Source organism: Cynocephalus volans, chromosome 11 (genome assembly GCF_027409185.1).
Source record: "Cynocephalus volans isolate mCynVol1 chromosome 11, mCynVol1.pri, whole genome shotgun sequence".
Classification (NCBI taxonomy): Eukaryota; Metazoa; Chordata; class Mammalia; order Dermoptera; family Cynocephalidae; genus Cynocephalus; species Cynocephalus volans.
Genome location: NC_084470.1, coordinates 125,459,209 through 125,476,661, shown reverse-complemented (window position 1 = coordinate 125,476,661; position 17,453 = coordinate 125,459,209). Strand labels below are relative to the sequence as shown.

The following is a 17,453-nucleotide window of genomic DNA, read 5'->3' as shown; positions in this document are numbered from 1 at the left end:
CTATAACTAACAATTAAAAGAGAAATAATAAACTTTGAAAAATGACTACCTATGATAGTCAAAAAGTTGATATATTTAATATATATGTCTCTCACAAATCAATATGAAAAGATGAATATTCTAATAGAAAAATGGGAAACTGCTTCCATATGACAAAAAAAGGCAAATAAAATTATGAAGAAATCTGTAACATTACTAGTTAGCAATTAAAAAATACAATCAAAATAACAATGTATACTCTTACACATTGCTGGTGTGCATGAAAATTTGTACAACCTATCTGAAGGGTAGTACAGCAGATAAATCTAAAGATGTACAAAAATGATTCAGTAATTTATGTTCATAAATTTATACACATCTAAGAATAATCAGTGAGGCTGGCAAAGATGTACACGTGAGGGTATTACTCAAAGTGTTATTCATAAAAACAAAAAAATAGAAATAACAAAAATATACTATAAGAGGATCTTGGTTGAAATTAAAAAATGATGCATCCATACAATGAAATTCAATTATGCATTAAATTGATGTTTAAAATGAATATTTACTGATATCAAAGGATATTAATATTGTGAAAGATATAATAATGTAAAAAAGTTACAATTGGGATGTACAATATAATACCATTTTGATATAAAATGAATGGAAGGATATATAAAAGATTGGGTGATGAAATTACAGATGTTTATTTCTTCCATTTGCTTTTCTGTATTTTCTAGATTAAATAAATAAATGTGGATTGCTTTCATCATTAGAAAAAATTATGATTTTTTAAGTATAAAAAATATACTCAATTGTACTTAGAAGAGTGTGTTCTAAATTTTTTTTAGTATTGATATAGTTGGATGTAGGTTTCCCTAAGTTATTTATACTCTTTTCACTCTTCCTGATGAAAAAATAACATATTTAAAAAGAAAAAAACTGGCCAAAGTTTGGGAACAGGCTGTAGCTACTACCGTCTCCTATGCAACCCTGCCCCCACATCTCTGGTCCCATCTTCCACTTCTACCCTCACTCTGAAAAGTTAACCAGACTAGCTAAGATGCTCATGGAAGGTAAGCAAAAAAATTCATTTCAAAAGTTAAATGATGTGCAGATATATGACCTGCTTGGACGAACTTCTCTATGTGAATATTAAGATGGACATACAAGAGTTGGTGCGAGGACAGTGGTTTACCATTTGCAGATATCCAAGCAATTTTCAGCATTGCTAATTTTATTTATAAACAAATAAAAATTTCCTAATTTTATTTACAAATGGTTGTTGTTATTTTGAATTGTGTTTGCTAATTTAATGTGACAAAAAATGTTTTAAAATGTGGTAAGAAATGAGTTTAAGCAGATTTTAAGTGGATTAGTAAAAGCACCAGAGTATTTCTTCTGTTTTTATAGAAACCTGTCTAATTTTGGAAATGTGAAGGACAATCTCAGCACATTTTTAACTCACTAGGCCTTTTGTTGCTTTTCTTTCCTTTCCAATTCTAGCTTTCATTTTGAATAACCTAAAAGTAAGGAGCTTCTCACGTGGCAAAAATAACATTCTGAGTTATCTAAGTTCCATGTAGAATATCATTTTGGATGCCACAAGCTTTTTCCTTTTCAAATTCTCAATGTCAAGCTGTAATTTTCCTCTTCTAGTTTTATCCAGAAACTTTAAATTAACAACATAAGAAACTAAACAGGAAGTTACATTTCTCTGATCTAGAAAATTAGGAGGAAGATGGGGAACAGATGAGAAAACTAAACCAGGAGAAGGAAAACAGCATGTTTTGTTTCTGTTAATCAAAATCAAATATTCAAAATCCCCCTGGAATCCTAAGTAAAAAGATCAAACATCAGACAGAAGTGCAGTATATTTTTCCAGCTGTCTATAGGTCATAATAAAAAGAATAAAATGACCATTTCCTATGATCCACTGATGGTTCAAAATCTATTTAAAAAGAGGTCCACAAAAATTTAAACATAGCTCCTCACTAGTGTTTTGAATTGTAGGAAGATTTGATTTATATTTTTAGACACTAAAAAGGAAGGAAAACACAGCCCATTTGCCATGACTTACTGAAATACGAACATATTTGAAACTACAATAAGAAGTGCTTCCAAAGCAAATACTATACACAAAAATAGCAGATTTTCCCTTTGTTTTTCTGAATTCATTTAGGAGCCAGTTTTCTTTAAGAAGCTAATCAGGACTAAGTCACTTAGTTCAGTTAATTAGAGCAATGGCCTCCAGACTTTGGATTTTACAAAGCAACCAAGTTTCCTAAATGGATGAATTAATGTATGAATGAGTGAACTGGAGAGAAGTCAATATAAGATTATCAACTTTTCATTTTACCAAATGAGGATACACAAAAGATCAGCCATCGTCTATGACTATCATTATTTCCTAGGAGAAAAGACATTTTAACAAGAAAAAAAAAGGAGGGAGGGTATAAGCTCATAATAAAATATAGTTGTTCAGAAGAAAAAATTTAGTTTCATGAAAAAAATCATAATAAACTAGTGTTTAGGAACCACTGGGAATCACTCAGTATAGTATTAAGAAGATTGACTTCCCATTTTTAATTCCCATATAATCTAGTTAAGTTATACTGCTCTATTTCATGGCCCTAGAATGTGTGTTAAATTTTATTTGTTGTTGTTGTTACCTGTTAATTCACTGATTCTTTCATCTATTCAACAAATACTTCTTGTGGCCTATTGTATATTGGGCATTGCTGGCGATTATAAAGCAGAATAAGATCTTCTTTTCCCTTAGGAAGCACAGAAAGAATTGTGATTTAAGACAAAACATACTATAAGAGAGCACAAATAGATCAGGGAAGCCATGGGTGGGGCAGGGAAAGCTTCACAGAAGAGGTGGCATTGAAGGTAGATATTGAAAGATGAGATTTTAGTAGCTTATGTTGGGCTCATCAAAGGCATTGTAGAGGGAGATCAATAAAATTAGCCCAACCAATAAGCCTTGAAAAGGATTGAATATATTCAAGGTTCTGAGAATAGGTTTTTTTGTGTTTTTTTTCTTTTTTTTGGCAGCTGGCTGGCAGGGGGACCTGAACCCCTGACCTTGCTGTTATCGAAGCTATGCTCTAACCAACTGAGCCAATGGACTAGCCACCAAGAATATACTTTTAGTTAGGTTGCAGTTTGTTTACATGCTAAGTTAGGTTACAGTTGTCTATCTGCAACTTTAGGCCAAATTTAACTTAACAATATGTTTGCTATTTTATGATTAAATTAAATAAGATGCAGTACATGAAAGGCCTAGTACAATATCAGACAAGTAGTCTGAAATCACTAAAGTCTGATGACTGGATATTTGTTGAATCATCAAACTTCAGGCTCAGGAAGATTAATGTGTTAACCTGTAGGTTCAAAAGAGAAACTGAGTAGGAGTGAATGGGGAATGGTTAAGAGTAAATGGGATAGAGAGAGATTTGGATGGCTTGGATGGAGTGGGATGAGAGAGAGAGCTCAAGGAGGACACATGTTAAGCAGAGAATGGTTTCATTAGCAGAATTTGGAAGATTAGGACTAGAAGCCAAGTGAAAGGGAAATCTGACGAGTTTTTGATCATGTTGAATTTGAGTTTTTGATCATGTTGAATTTGAGATCCTAGAACTATATCTGGGTGAAAATGTCCATCAGACTTTAAGAAATTACTCAGGAGAGAGGTCAGGAGCTGAGATATAGATTTGCGTATTGCCTGCCTAGGGATGAGGTTTGAAGCCATAAAGTGATCATTGTGATGCTGAGGGATGGAGAGTAAAGGAAGGAGGGAAACAGGAAAACAGGACTGCCTCAGGAATAGCCCCTTTACTGGGAAGGCAAGCAAACAAAGAAGGTCAGAAGGGCAGCAGAGAAGGGACTCAAAAGGGAGAGAGAACCAGGTGCCTGCGGGAGGGCCATGGAACCTGAGAGAGAAGACAGTTTTAAGAACAAAGGGGCACTCATAAGTACTACATGCCAGAGAGGCCAAAGGAACAAGAACACAAGGGTCACAACAAGGAGCTGTTGTAATGACTTTTGTGAGAACAGTCTTAGTAGTGTGTTAAGAGTAGAAGCTACCTCTCTGCCAGGAAAGAATGGGCCACTTAGTTTAAAAAATTATTAACTTACATTTTGAATAAAGGTGTATATAAATTGAGTCAAAAACTACCAAAGCATATAAAGCAAAAACCGGATCTCACATGTACTCCTCTAGTTTCTTGTGTATTCTTCTGGAAACATCCAGGATACTCTATGGATACACGCTTTTAAAACACCACACTAAAGCATACTGCTGTGCATTTTTGTCTTTTTGTTTGATCCTGTGAGGTCCTGGAGATCTTTCCATAAGACGCAATGGATCCCTATGTACAGCATAATTTATGTGATTAGTCCCCTTTCCTACGGGTGGACATTTGTGCTATTTCCATCAAGAAGCTGATAAAAAGAGCAAAATCTCCCTGGTTGACTAGGTGACACTCTAGAACTCTTGATCTTGTCAACTTGTATGGTAGAACTACTGTATTTACCAACAAACAGCTGTAGCCATGCCCCACCCTCTAGAATCCTTCCCTTTTTGATTTAGTCTCTGACTTCACTGGGGAGTTCCATTTCCTGCTGTGTAATCTCCCCTAGCTTTCCTGCACAATCCTATCATAAAGCTTTCTGGAAATAAAAAAGTAACTACTGATCTAAAGATTTTAGTCATGAACATTAGACAGCCAACTGATTTAACCTTCAGTTATAGTCTGGTGAAGTGTATAGATGTCATCTTCCCATCATAAATTGTTGGCATTGTGGGTACTTTAGAAGTTGCCTGTTTTCTACCATGTTGCTTTATTGCAGTAGGAAACCTGAGAGCAGAGAAAGGGCATGTGTTCCCCCAAATCACATGGCAGAAATAATGAACAGCACTGGAACCCAGAGTCCTTACTCCTAGCCCAATACTCTTTCTGTTACCTCTCAATACCCTTACCTGCCTTTGATGGTTTTAGAACTGATGGAAGCTTTGCCCATTTTTGAAGGCTAAGGGAGTTTGGTTTGAATAGGAGGTAAGTAAAGGAAAAATGTCTTAGGGATCTGAGAAAATATGATGCTGAACCTAGGAACCTGAGGGCCAGGTTTCTCTGTTCAGTGCAGACACTGACTCACAGTGCAACTCTGGGAAGTTATGTGGCCTCCCCGTGTTTCAGTTGTTCCAGCCACAGACTTGGCATAATACCACACAGGCCTCGCTGGAATCGTTGTGAAGGTTGATGAAGTAATCCTTATAAACTTCTGTTAGCTATTCGGATGAAAGCCACAACTGTGTCTAGAAATGATAGACTGTCAGATACACAGCACAGCCTCTTCTATCTCACATGAGTTTATTAGATGCTGCTGTACTTCGGCCAACTAAATCTCTTATTGTCATCACTTAGCTAAATATTCTCCCCACCCCCAACCCCCCACCCCTTGGACATTCTTGACCTGATTGATTCAAAGTTTATTTACTCTAGTTCCTTGAGTTTCAAAATAACATAAGGTCTTCACCACTTAAAGTCCTCTGCCCCTTGGTTTCTGCATCTGCCAAATGAGGGTAATAATAGAGTTTTGGTGAGGATTAAATAAGTTAATTATGTAGAATAGGGCCTGGTACACAGAAAGCACTCAATAAGTGGTAGCTATTAATAGTGTAACTAACTGAAATTGGATGATAGTATATGTTTATATACTTTCTACTTAAGCATATGAGGTCTTAAGGCAGCACTCACTGGTTTAGTACTTCTTTGCTTCTGAGGGGACTCACTGAAGATTTCTATGGTGAAGTAACAAGGCTTCTAGCCCATGGAGATACAATGAAGGAGAGCTGGGTTGCTCATGCCGTAGGATGTCCCAGTTTTCTCACTAAAAATTGCTTCTTCGGCCGTCTTGTTCAACACAGCATCCTCAGCACCCCGGGGCTCGATCTGTACTGGCTGATGAATGAATGAATGAATACACTTTTGAATCTATCCAAAGACGGAGAAACAGAGAATGGCTGTAACGAAGGAAGTCTGGCTTGCATTTTAGATTTTCCAGGACAAAGGGGATAACACTTAAAACAGAGAGTAAATAAGAGCAAATAAGAATAACTGTTGCTTGATGGACTGAGACCCTAAGCCTGGAAATAGAAAGTAGAGGGACAGCTGTGCAGTTAGACCAGTAGGCTCAAAGAATCATTGGGTTTTGTTTTTGTTTTGAACAAAGTCAGATATGGGAAGAAGGCAGTGGAGAGCATTACCTTTTTGACAGTGATATTCTGTAGAGATTTCCAGTTTTTAAAAGGATCATTCTGAAGGTGTTACAAAGAACACCCTGTTAGAGTGTCTGTCTCCCTGAAAATGAATCCTTCTTCTTTGTACTCAGGGTGTTTTCCTGTTAATAATAGCCTCCTATTATGACCCCAAGTTGTTTCATACCTCCTTGAAAGTAAAAGCTGCTTATTGTTTCAGCAATTTTCCCCCCATTCCTAAACACACCCCTTCCCAGTTGGGATTATGGTAATACCATCCCTACTAAACACATCACCATTGAATGAAGGAACAAGTTGGAGCAACTGTTCTCTTCCTAATTGTGTTTATTTAGGTTGAAATATTTTTCAATGAAATTCAACAAGCATTTACGAAGCATCCATTGGCCTGGATGAGCAAAGTACTGCACTAGGTCACATTCGACATAAAGGTGATTAGGCACAATTTCTGGCTTTGAGAATCTTGTACCGGCTTGCAGATTATTATAATGACCGGCACAATGTTTCGGTATCTCTCTTCAACCGTTTTAGGCTACAGGTTTCTCTTAATTTGATTTGTGTGCTCTGGAATTCAGCTGAAGTTGAATTTGAGAATATTAGACTTAACAGAAGTCTCCAAGAAAACTTCCTGAGCCCTTCACCTGTACGTTCTCTCTGCATTTTATAACTCATATAGCAGTTACCACTTTTACATTGCATTATATTTGTGTATATGTCAGCCTCCATAATCTGGAGAGGGAGCAGGCATAGGGAAAGGGAGCTGAGGAGTGGAGCCAGGAGACCTGTGCTTGAATTTTAAGCCAGACTCAAGTCAACCATGAAATCTTGCCCATGCCACTTAATTTCTATGATCCTGGTACATGTCTATGATCCTGAAATTAAAGTAGTTATCATATGAACGTACTTTGTGAACTATTATCTATATGTTAATTTTATTATCCGCCTGTGATCTAGCATGAGAAAAACTCTATTAATATTAATTAAATAACTGTGGCATGTTACTATTCTCACTCACATTCTTTTCCTATCCTACATTGTTGGCAAGGCTTATCTGTAGTACCGTACTAGGTTCAGGGAGGACTGTTTGTAGGAATTAAACAGAATCAAAATGGCCTGTTTGCAGGTGGAGCTGCCCTTTTAGAGGTAGGGTCCAAAGTCCCTCCACTCATGCTTCATGTGTCTTGCTTCTGTTTTAAGGTCTGGTAATAATATGGAGGCCCTAGTAGTTCAAAGCATGGGCTTTGGAGAAAGATAGTTCTGGGTTCAAATCTTGGGTCTGCCTTTACTAGTTGTGATATAGGATAATTTAGAATTTTTTCTGATCCTTAGTTTTCACATCTGTGATATGAAGATAACAGGATTTTATAATTATTAAAATTAGACAATATATTAAAATGAGATGTTGTGAGGAATTAGTTAAGTAAGCTCAATAAGAGTTGATGAAAATAATATTCACTCTTAGTCCTTAAACATTAATTGAGCAACTACTATGGGCTTGGCACCATGTAGGTGCTGGAGATAGACCCTGTCATCAAGTCACCCATGGGAAAGACAGACAAGTAATTGATTATTGTCTGTCACATACAATGTGACAAGTGGTATGACAGAAATAAGAACAGGGTGCTCTGGGAACAATAGGGGAGGCACCAACGTGACAATCACGACTGGGAAGTTGTCTGCAGCTATTTGGGAAGGCTTCCTGGAGGGAGTGTCTACTGTGAAGAGGCTCGAAGGTCGAGTAGGAGTAAACCGGGTGGACAGAGGAACCACACTGACAAAGGACACAGAGATCTGAGGAAGCATGCCCGTTTGGGAAAACGGAGAGTAGTTCTGACAAAATGAAGTTATAAAGGTTTGTACATGCTAGATCATGGAGAGTGTCAGTTTGCTTTGTGAAAGAATTCCTGTTTTTGTTTTTGGTTTTTTTCCTGAGGGAACGGAGAGGCATTGATGGATGTTCCCCCTCAGAAAATTTAAATGTAGAGCATCGATTTAAGAAAATATTTTGATATCATGAAATTAATACAGGTTTGGAGCCTCACATCCATAATCCTGGTTGAGCCCCATGTGTGACAATCGACTCACTTCACCTCTATACTTTCGTGGTCAACCAGCGATAACACCCACCCCTCAGTGTTAGACTGACTAGGATTTTGCAGCTAAAGTTTGCAGCAGAGTGTCTCTCATAATAAGCATTTTAAATAAACATCAGTTCTCTTCGCTGAGCCACTGTGTAACTGAAACATGAAAGCTATTACTAGGCCTCTCTCTCTCCTCCCTTCCTTCCCTCTTTTTTTTTTTTTTGGTGGCTGGTGAGTCGGCACCCGAACCCTTGACCTCGGTGTTATAGGCACCACGCTCTATCCGAGTGAACTACCCGGCCAGCCCCCTTTCCTCCTTCAGCAGTGTAAGCGGTACCAGCCAACACCCGGGGACGTGGAGGACGTCCACTGAAACCACCCCTCCTGAGCGACGATTAAAAAAACAACCGCACGGAGCCCGGGGCGCGGGCCGGGAGCAAGGCTGGGCATGCTCAGTGGTTCGGGCGGAGGGGCCGGGATCTCGGCGGCGGGAGGGCTGCGGGGCGGGGCCCGGAGCCGCGTGAGGGCGCATGCTCAGTCCCCGGTCGGTTCTTGCCATCTAGTGCCGCAGCCGGAAAACCGCAGCGGCGGCTGAGGGGAGAGACCGCGCCGGGCGGCAAAAGAGGGGAGGGAAAAAAATACGAGGCCATAACTAATAAGGCAGAAACTGAGAGCTTGGGATTTACGGCCTCTCTCAGGCCACCGCCTTCGCAGGGAGGAAGACCCGGGAGGCGGCGGCGGCAACGACGGCGGCAGGAGGAGGAGGAGGCGCGACGGGAGGGGAGCGCAGAGGCGGGCACGGGCCGCCCGCGGCCTGGGAGCCGCAGTGATTTTGACGTTTTCTTCTGCTTCGTCTCCCGCGGCCCGCGGCCTGGCGGCGCAGGGTGGGCCAGCCCCGCCCCGCCCCGCGCGCCCCTCGTCTCGTTCGTCCGTCCGCCCACCCGGGGCCGGAGGGGTCTCCCCGCTCCGAGGGAAGGGAACGGGGCGGCAAGGGTGTGCGGGCATGGCGATGGCGGGGACATTTTCCACAACGTGATTGTTAAAGACTCCCCTCCACCCCCCCTTAAAATTCCGGGCCCTTCCAGCCTCCACCCTCCCCCAAGCCCGTGTGACTACACGGAGACAAAGGGGAGGCGGCCTCGCTCACACGCGCGCTCGCGGGGCGGGTGGCTCGGAGGGGCGCGGGCGCGGGCGGACACTCGCGCGGGCGGGCGGACGGACGGACGGACACGGCGCCGCCACATTCCTATGCCCGGGAGCGGCGGCGGCAGGCTCGCGGCACGGACAGCTGAGCTTCTCCTCTCCCGTCGGCGCCCGGGCGGGCCTCGCCCCGGCCCCGATGGTTTGAGCTCGCCTCTGCTTCCTCCCGACCCCGCGACCATGTGAAGGCCAGAGTCCGGACATCCGAGGAGCCGCGGTGAAAGATGGGGGATGCTGCAGACCCCAGGGAGCTGAGGAAGACGTTCATTGTTCCAGCCATCAAGCCCTTTGATCACTATGATTTCTCCAGGGCCAAAATCGCCTGCAATCTGGCCTGGCTGGTGGCCAAAGCCTTTGGGACAGGTAAGTGTTGTCTTCCTTTCCCTCTTCCTCTCGATGATGTCCACGTCCCGGTTTTTGTTCCCGATTCTTGAATCCCCCTCCACGCCTGTCTTCTCGTACAGGTTCAGGGAGATGATGGGAGACCTGGGAAGAGGAGAAAGAAAGAAAGAAAGAAAGAAAGCAGGTTTGGTCTTAAAATGAAAGTCCCTTGAATGGTTCGATGGGGTTTGGCTAGATTCCTTTTATTGGATACCAGAAGTATTTTGGTTGGTTTTTTTTCCCCCCAGTGAACAATTTCGTCTTGTTTTTACATGGAGTGGTTTTAATTTGTGGTGTTTTCCTCATTGTGCTGCATACATTTTTCCTTCGGTCATAGTTGTGATTACAATACCGAGAAATGTGAGTTGGTTTCTCTTATTATTGGAAGAAGGTGGATGGTACATAGTACTGTATTGATTTTGACATTTGTAATGATGGCTGGCCGCTGTTCAGCCTCCATAGGATGTGAGGTGGCTGGCGTCGAGGTGCAGTATTAATTTTTGTTGTCATTCAGCCCTCCGTACACATTGCGTGTTCTTATTAAACCAGTTATTTAAACCCATGTTTAGGTTGCTGACTGTAGGGTGCTATTTTCATTTCATGTTATCAGTGAGGCATATTTTTTGCGAATGTATTTCGGCTTCATAAATTAAGGGAAGCATAAACTCCCAACTTTGGGATTTTTTTACATAGTGTTTTTGAGGGCATGTGCTATTGACACAGAAATTGTGTTGTACAGTAGCAATGCAACACTCCCTCCATAACCCGGTCTTTGCAAAATAACAGGAAAAGGGCCTCCTCTTGTAATTCCTTAGCCGATGCTTTAGGAGCCCATATTGTGGAATGCTGAAAAAAATGAGAGAGCTGCTCTTCATTGGAAGATCCTCCTGAAGGTAATTTAGTCTGATAACTTTTAGGAGTAATTTTGTAAGATTTCTTTTCCCTAGTTAATGAATTTTGGATACATAGTATATTTGTTGTGAAGTTCCTTGGTACTTACAAACTTTTCTTCGGATGTTAAATGTAGGTTTTTGTGGAGGATAGCTGATTTCCAGTTTTAGGACTGTGAAAGTATGTGGGTAAGGATTTAGTTCAGTTTTACTGCTTAAACCTATACACAGCTGAGTGTTTTCAGGACTTGCACATCTTAAATAGCAGATGAATGTCAGTGTTTGGAAAATTATTTGAATTAGTTTTTGGGGAAACTTTACACCGATGTGTTTTTTGATTATGACAGCCTTCATTTAATTTGAATTTTCATTCTTTGATATTGAACTGACATAAGGAATAAATATAATAAATCCTTTTAAAATAATCCGAATTTTAAAAATTTCTTTAAAACTAAATGTCCGGAGTAACACATAGGAGGAAGCACAAAGTGTTTCTTTTTTTTAAATTTTAATTTCTGGCACCACTGATATAAACAGTGAAAATAATAGATATATTTTGGTTTTAACTGAAGCAGCATACTGAAGTTAATATCTATTTGGAGGGTAAATGAAAGCTATTTAAGTATTTAGAAAAAATGGAAAGAGGGAAATTTATATAGTAACCTGTGTGGAAAAGTAATGTGAACAAAATGGAAGGCAGAAGGAATAAGAGAAATATTTTCTTCCCATTGGGAACTAAGAAGATACTTAACAGTACATATGTCACAATTTTGTTGTGCGTCCACAAAGGCTTCTAACCAGAAATGGCCTACTTTCTGTATATGTGTCACTGAATTCTAGACCACTTGATGAACACACATTGAACATACTTGAGGAAGAAATGAAGTGAAAGGAATCTAGTATCAATGGAATCTGGCCCCTGCTGGGCGCTCTGCTAGATGTTTTGCATTAAGTTAAACATTTGGGATTCACAACAACTCTGTGATGTGTAGGTAGTGTGTTTCTCATTTTTAAAAAACGAGAAAGCCACTGCACAGAGTGGTTAAACAACTTTCTTACTATCACACTGTTGGTAAGTGGCAGAGATGAGTTTTGATTTGAGGTCTAACTCCCAAGGGTAAGATATTGGTGAAGGTGGGACATACCTGTTATATACCCAACACGCTAAATTACTTCATTTATTCTTACAGCAACCCTATAGATACAGTCCTTGTTTTGCAGATGAGGGAACGGGCTCAGAGAGATTAATTTGCACAAGATTAAACATCTGGCAAGTGGTATATTCTGCATGCCAGCTTAGGTCTTTGTGACTCTGAAGTCTTTGCTTTTTACTCTACACTATTCTACAGATTAATCCTTTTATTCGCAAGTGTGTAAAATGTGCACATAGTACACATTAAAGTCTAATTTTTTTTCTTTAACATTGCGCATATCTTAACTCACTTTCAGATGCTTTAAAAGAATATTGTTGGTAGTTACATTTGCCTTGGCAGCAGTTGGAATGGATAAAAAGACCATATTCAAAATGAGATGAAAAACAAGTTTAGAAGATCTTAACAGGGTGACTTACTAACCAGAAATTAATACATTTTTAAAAATGTTATATTTGTACATTTTCTTTACTCTTTATCAAGAGTCTCTCAAAGTGTAAATTTATATGGCGTGAATAGGAAAAAAAGAGCAAGGTTTTTTTTTTTTGATGTAAATATTCTTTGCTGTAGACATTGTTATGCAGAAAAGGTTAACAGATAACATATTTCAAAGGTATTACCTGATTGTTAATTTTGTTTTGTTTTTTTGGTGGCTGGCAGGTATGGGGATCCAAATGCTTTGACCTTGGTGTTATAACACTGCTCTAACCAGCTGAGTCAACTGGCTATTCTATGTGATTGTATTCAGTTATTCAAAAACTTAGCCCAACTTTCAAGTATGATTTACTAAAATCATTCTTTTAACAGTGACATGTAGGGTCTTCAGGCATTGATTGAGTGTTTTTCTATCAGAAACTTTCTATTAACGTATTTAAAAAGTAGTCAGTTTTAGAACTATGTTAGAAAATTTATTTCAAATGATGGCTAGAAATTAATTATGAGCATAGAATGAAGTACTGTAATTGAACTGTAAAAAATAAATAAAGCACTAGCATTGTAATACCTAGAAAGCAGATATGGAGTATTTACTTAATTTGAAGTCTTATGTCAGGACCTTTGAATCATGTTCTTTTCTTTAACACTAAAGATATTCCACATAGCCCAAATCTTAATAGTTTATTTTGTGGAAAACTGAAGATACAGTTAGATAAAATAAGAATATGTTCGTGTAGATTAATTTGAAACAATACACAGATACTCTAATTACTTTAAGAGTATCTTAAAAAGAGGAAGAAGTTCAACTATTTATATGGCTTCTACTACTATATTTGAAGAGATTAACCCATTTAAGCAAGTATGTTACTGAATGTGCATTAAATGTTCCGCTCCCTTAAATCCTTTGGGGAAATAGGTGCAAAACCTCTTGTGACACTCTTCCTTACAAATTCTTGAATTCAGAGTTCTTAACAAGGAATTCAAGGGCTACTTCCTAGTGTCAGTTTATCATTTCAACTTCATCAACTATTTCCCTCCTTTTTATACCATTTAGTTTAGTGCTATGAAATCACTGGCTATTATAAATACATCTTGTTACACATCTTTGTATATCCCAACAGATCTTGTCGAAATGCTACATAAAATCTGACTCTTTATGCATATATGAAGATTGTGAGAGCAGTGGGTAGCATTTTGGTTAAGAGAGACTTGTAGCAGAGAGGCCAGTTTGGGACATTATTGCAGTAGACTGGGCAAAAGATGATGAGGGTTTGAAGGAGGGTGGAAATGATAGTAAAGTTGCTAATATTTTTTGAGCACTTACTGTGTGTCGAGTGCTTTACACATATCTTATTTTAATCCTCGTGACAACCTTAGGAGGTGGAAACCATTAATCATTCCAGTTTTACTGATGAGGATAGTGAGGCCCAGGGTTTTAGGAACTCATCCAGAGCCACCCAGTTAATGGAGCTGGAATCTGAATTCGGGGAATCTGACTTCAGTCTATGCTTTTAACCATTATACTATGTGGATAGAAGTCAGAGGAATGGAAAAGAGGCAAATGAAAGAAAAAATGTTACAGAGATTTAATCCCTACTATTCTAAGTGACAGAATTTGAGGTGCACGGGGAGTGATTTAAATGAAAAGGGAACATATTAGAGGATGAGGTTACCTGAGGTTTTAGGGTGGATGAGGTTATCTGAGATTTTGAGGTCTAGTGACCGAGAGGATGAATTGAGATGCCATTGACAGAGATAGAGAAAGCAAGTTGTAATGGGAAAGCAGCTGTTTTTGGAAAACTTGAACTTGATGTGTTGGCCAAATATCTTGTCTGAGAAATCCAATGAAGTAAGTAGTTATAAATGTAGGTCTGTAGTATGATTGACAAGTTGAGGCTAGAAATAACAATTCGGTAATTTGTGTACAGCAATATGATTGAAATTGGAAGTAGATGGAATTGTAGAGGGAAAGAAGACAATTGACAATGAATACTTAAAATATGGGGGGGGCGGGGGGAGGCTGAGGAAAAGCAGGCAAGATTAGAGCAATCAGAGAGTTAGGAAAAGAATTAAGAAAGTGTAATAACACCGAAGCCCAGGGAAGAGAAAGTTTCAAAGGGAGTGGTCTGATTAACAGTGTCAAATGCTACAGGTTTAAGCTATGTCTGTCTTTTAAGGGTTTATGCTCTAGTAGGGAAGATAGGATAAATGTGCAACTGTAGTAGAGTTCAGGAAATCTATGGTAAGAGCCATGTAAGTGGAACAATGATACTCAGAAGAAGACTGGTGGGATTTGGGGGAGAGGTCACTTTCAGCCTCAGTGATCTGTGAAGGAAGACCTCTGTAGTGGAAGTGGTATTTAAGCTAGACCCTGAAGAGAGTCAGGCTGAATGGAAAGTAGGCATTGTAGGTGGAGGATGTGGTTTGTGTGTAGACATGGAGTTGTGAAACCCAGGTAGTGTTAGTGAAACAGCATTGACCAGATTGAGTGGAGGTGGTTTATGTAATAAAGTAGTGGCAGATCCAGCTTGAAAGGCAAATTGGGGCATAATTATGTCAAGGACCAGGTTAAGGAATTTGGTATTTAATCAGTAGATAAATAAATTATCCTAAGCACAATGGATAAAAAAACAAACAAAAAACCTGCTGTTATTAAATTATTAAATATGTACTTTGTGTTAATTACTGTTCTGAGCATTTTACATGCATTATTTCTTTTAATTCTGAGAACAACTGTATTAAGTACATATTATTTTATTTCTTCTTCTAAGACTCTAAAGCAAGATTTCCTAACTACAGAATTATTGGCCAGATAATTCTTTTTGCTAGGGGCTGTCCTGTGCATTGTAGGATTTTAGCAGCATCCTAGGCCTGCACCCACTAGATGCCATTAGTATTCCCTACATCTGTTTCTACCCCAGTTGTGACAACCAGAAATGTGTCTCCGGACATTGCCAAATGTCTCCTGGAGTACAAGCTGACCCCAGCTTGGGAATCACTGCAATAAAGATTGTAAGACATGCCATCCTAATTTCACAAATATTCTTTTTTTTTTTTTTTTTTAAAGATGACCGGTAAGGGGATCTCAACCCTTGGCCTGGTGTTGTCAGCACCACGCTCAGCCAGTGAGCAAACCGGCCATCCCTATATAGGATCCGAACCCATGGCCTTGGTGTTATCAGCACCTCACTCTACTGAGTGAGCCACGGGCCGGCCTAATTTCACAAATATTCAAATCAAAAATAAGAATTTAGAAAATATCATAGTTTTCCCTTTTTCATAAGTGGGGAAATGGGTTTAGAGGGGTCAACTAAATTGTCCTCGATCATCCATCTTGTCAGTGGTGAAACCAAAATTAGTCTAAGCCTTTATGATACTAACATTTGTATTTCAACCTCTTCCTATAGTTTATTATAATTTTATAGTACAGCACTGGGATGAAGGCATAAAGGAAGCATGAAAACCTTTCATATGTCAGCCTTAAGTGTATTTTTGCAAAATTTAAAAGTATGTTTGATTTTTCTTCAACAAGCCTATTTATATTTGATTATTTAGTGCAGAAGTGGGTATATTTAACATTGATCTATGATTTCTGGGCATCTCGCCTCCCTCAGTGGATCTAGTTTTCCATGTGTACTAGTTTATGGACCCTTCTATTGGTAGATTACAAATAATAGTATTTAGGGTGATGGTGGTGACAGCAGCAGCAGAAACAGTAACAGTGGTGACAAGATGGCGGCGGCTGCGGCGGCTGGCGCGGAGTAGCTGAGGTGGAAAGGGTGGCCACTGGGCCTCAGGCAGCCGGGAAACTTGTGGACCTTCCTCTGGCCATCACTTAAGGGAGGACTGCTGCTGCTGGCCGGTTGTGGGGGCTCAACGCCACTTTGCCCCCGGCAGGAGAGGCTGCCTCATTTACAGGCAACAGCTTTGAAGTGTGGAGCAGGAAAAGAACTGATTCTTAGCTGCAAAAGCGAGTCTTGAAACAGGGAACACGGCGCCAGGGCTGCTGTGGATGCAGCCAGGATCCCGGAGGCTGGGGCCGCACTGAAGGCGGCCAGCTGCCCTATTCAGGATTCGAGGTTTCAGGCCGGCATTAAAGAAGATTCCTGGGAGCGCCCGAGCGGCGCCGCGACTGAACAGCCCGAGGCGGCAGCGCCGAGAACACGGAAGGCAACAAACCAGAGACAGAGCGAGCGCCCGACCTGGCACAGCACTGTGAGTGATCCCTGGCACAGCTCTGTTCGGGGGGTGGATGCCCACGCGGCTCCCGCCTGCACCACCAGGCCACTCATTGCCCCGGTGCTGCCTCCATTTTTCCCAGGTGCGGGCAGCTCCGCCCTGCTCGGCCATAACTGAGCCCATTTGCTTGGCCTGGCGCCGGGCTTTCCGGACCCTGCGGGCCGGCCTCCTCTCCCGCTCCCTCCGCGGTTCTCTGGCGGGGCTGGGGGTGTGGGGCGTCCCGACCAGTGTTGGGAAGACTAGGAAGTACGGGCGGGCTGACTGTCACTCCACCACACCCTGGACTCCGGCCCCGGTAAACTTCCTGTTACTGGGAGGCAGATACCATCTCTGCGACCACCAGTTTGGAAAAAAGCCTAACGAATTTCTGGTTGGGAATAGTGTGGTAGGAGAGTTCCCAGGTCCGCTTGAACCTGCCGGAGAGCAGGCTGCAGGCGGGCACTAGACTCGGTTCATACCGGGGGGATACAAAGGTGAACAAGACCCGAGAAAGTTCTACACAGTGCTACAAAGGCACCCAGAGAGACCGGTCGTCTGTGCCTAGCAGAAAACTGGTAGACTTCCTGGGCGAGGCGGTGCTGAGCAGGGTCTTGAAGGCCCAGCTGATAGACGAGGGGTGCAGAAGACACGCCCCAGCCCAGCACAGTGTGCACAGAGAGGGGAGACGTGCGGCCAGGGAGGCGGAGACTCGACAGAAACCACACACCCGGTGGGGTCGCCACTGCACAATCTAACAGCCTGGGCCAGAGCACACGGAACGGGGAGAAGTCCTGTACAGGAAGTGAAAGCTCAACAGAGATCACACACCCTATGG

At 41.1% G+C, this 17,453-nt stretch overlaps 1 protein-coding gene across 5 annotated transcripts in view; it reads left to right on the top strand.

Moving 5' to 3' along the window:
- Window positions 1-8,932: 8,932 nt before the first annotated feature.
- The window catches only part of CAMSAP2 (calmodulin regulated spectrin associated protein family member 2), a 132,477-nt gene continuing 123,956 nt past the window's right edge, over window positions 8,933-17,453 (top strand). For all 5 annotated transcript variants that reach the window (XM_063113591.1, XM_063113590.1, XM_063113589.1 and 2 more), the window contains exon 1: window positions 8,933-9,906. In XM_063113591.1, coding sequence (XP_062969661.1) covers window positions 9,768-9,906 — 139 coding nt within the window. In that variant the 5' untranslated portion in view covers window positions 8,933-9,767. The remainder of the gene's footprint in view (window positions 9,907-17,453) is intronic.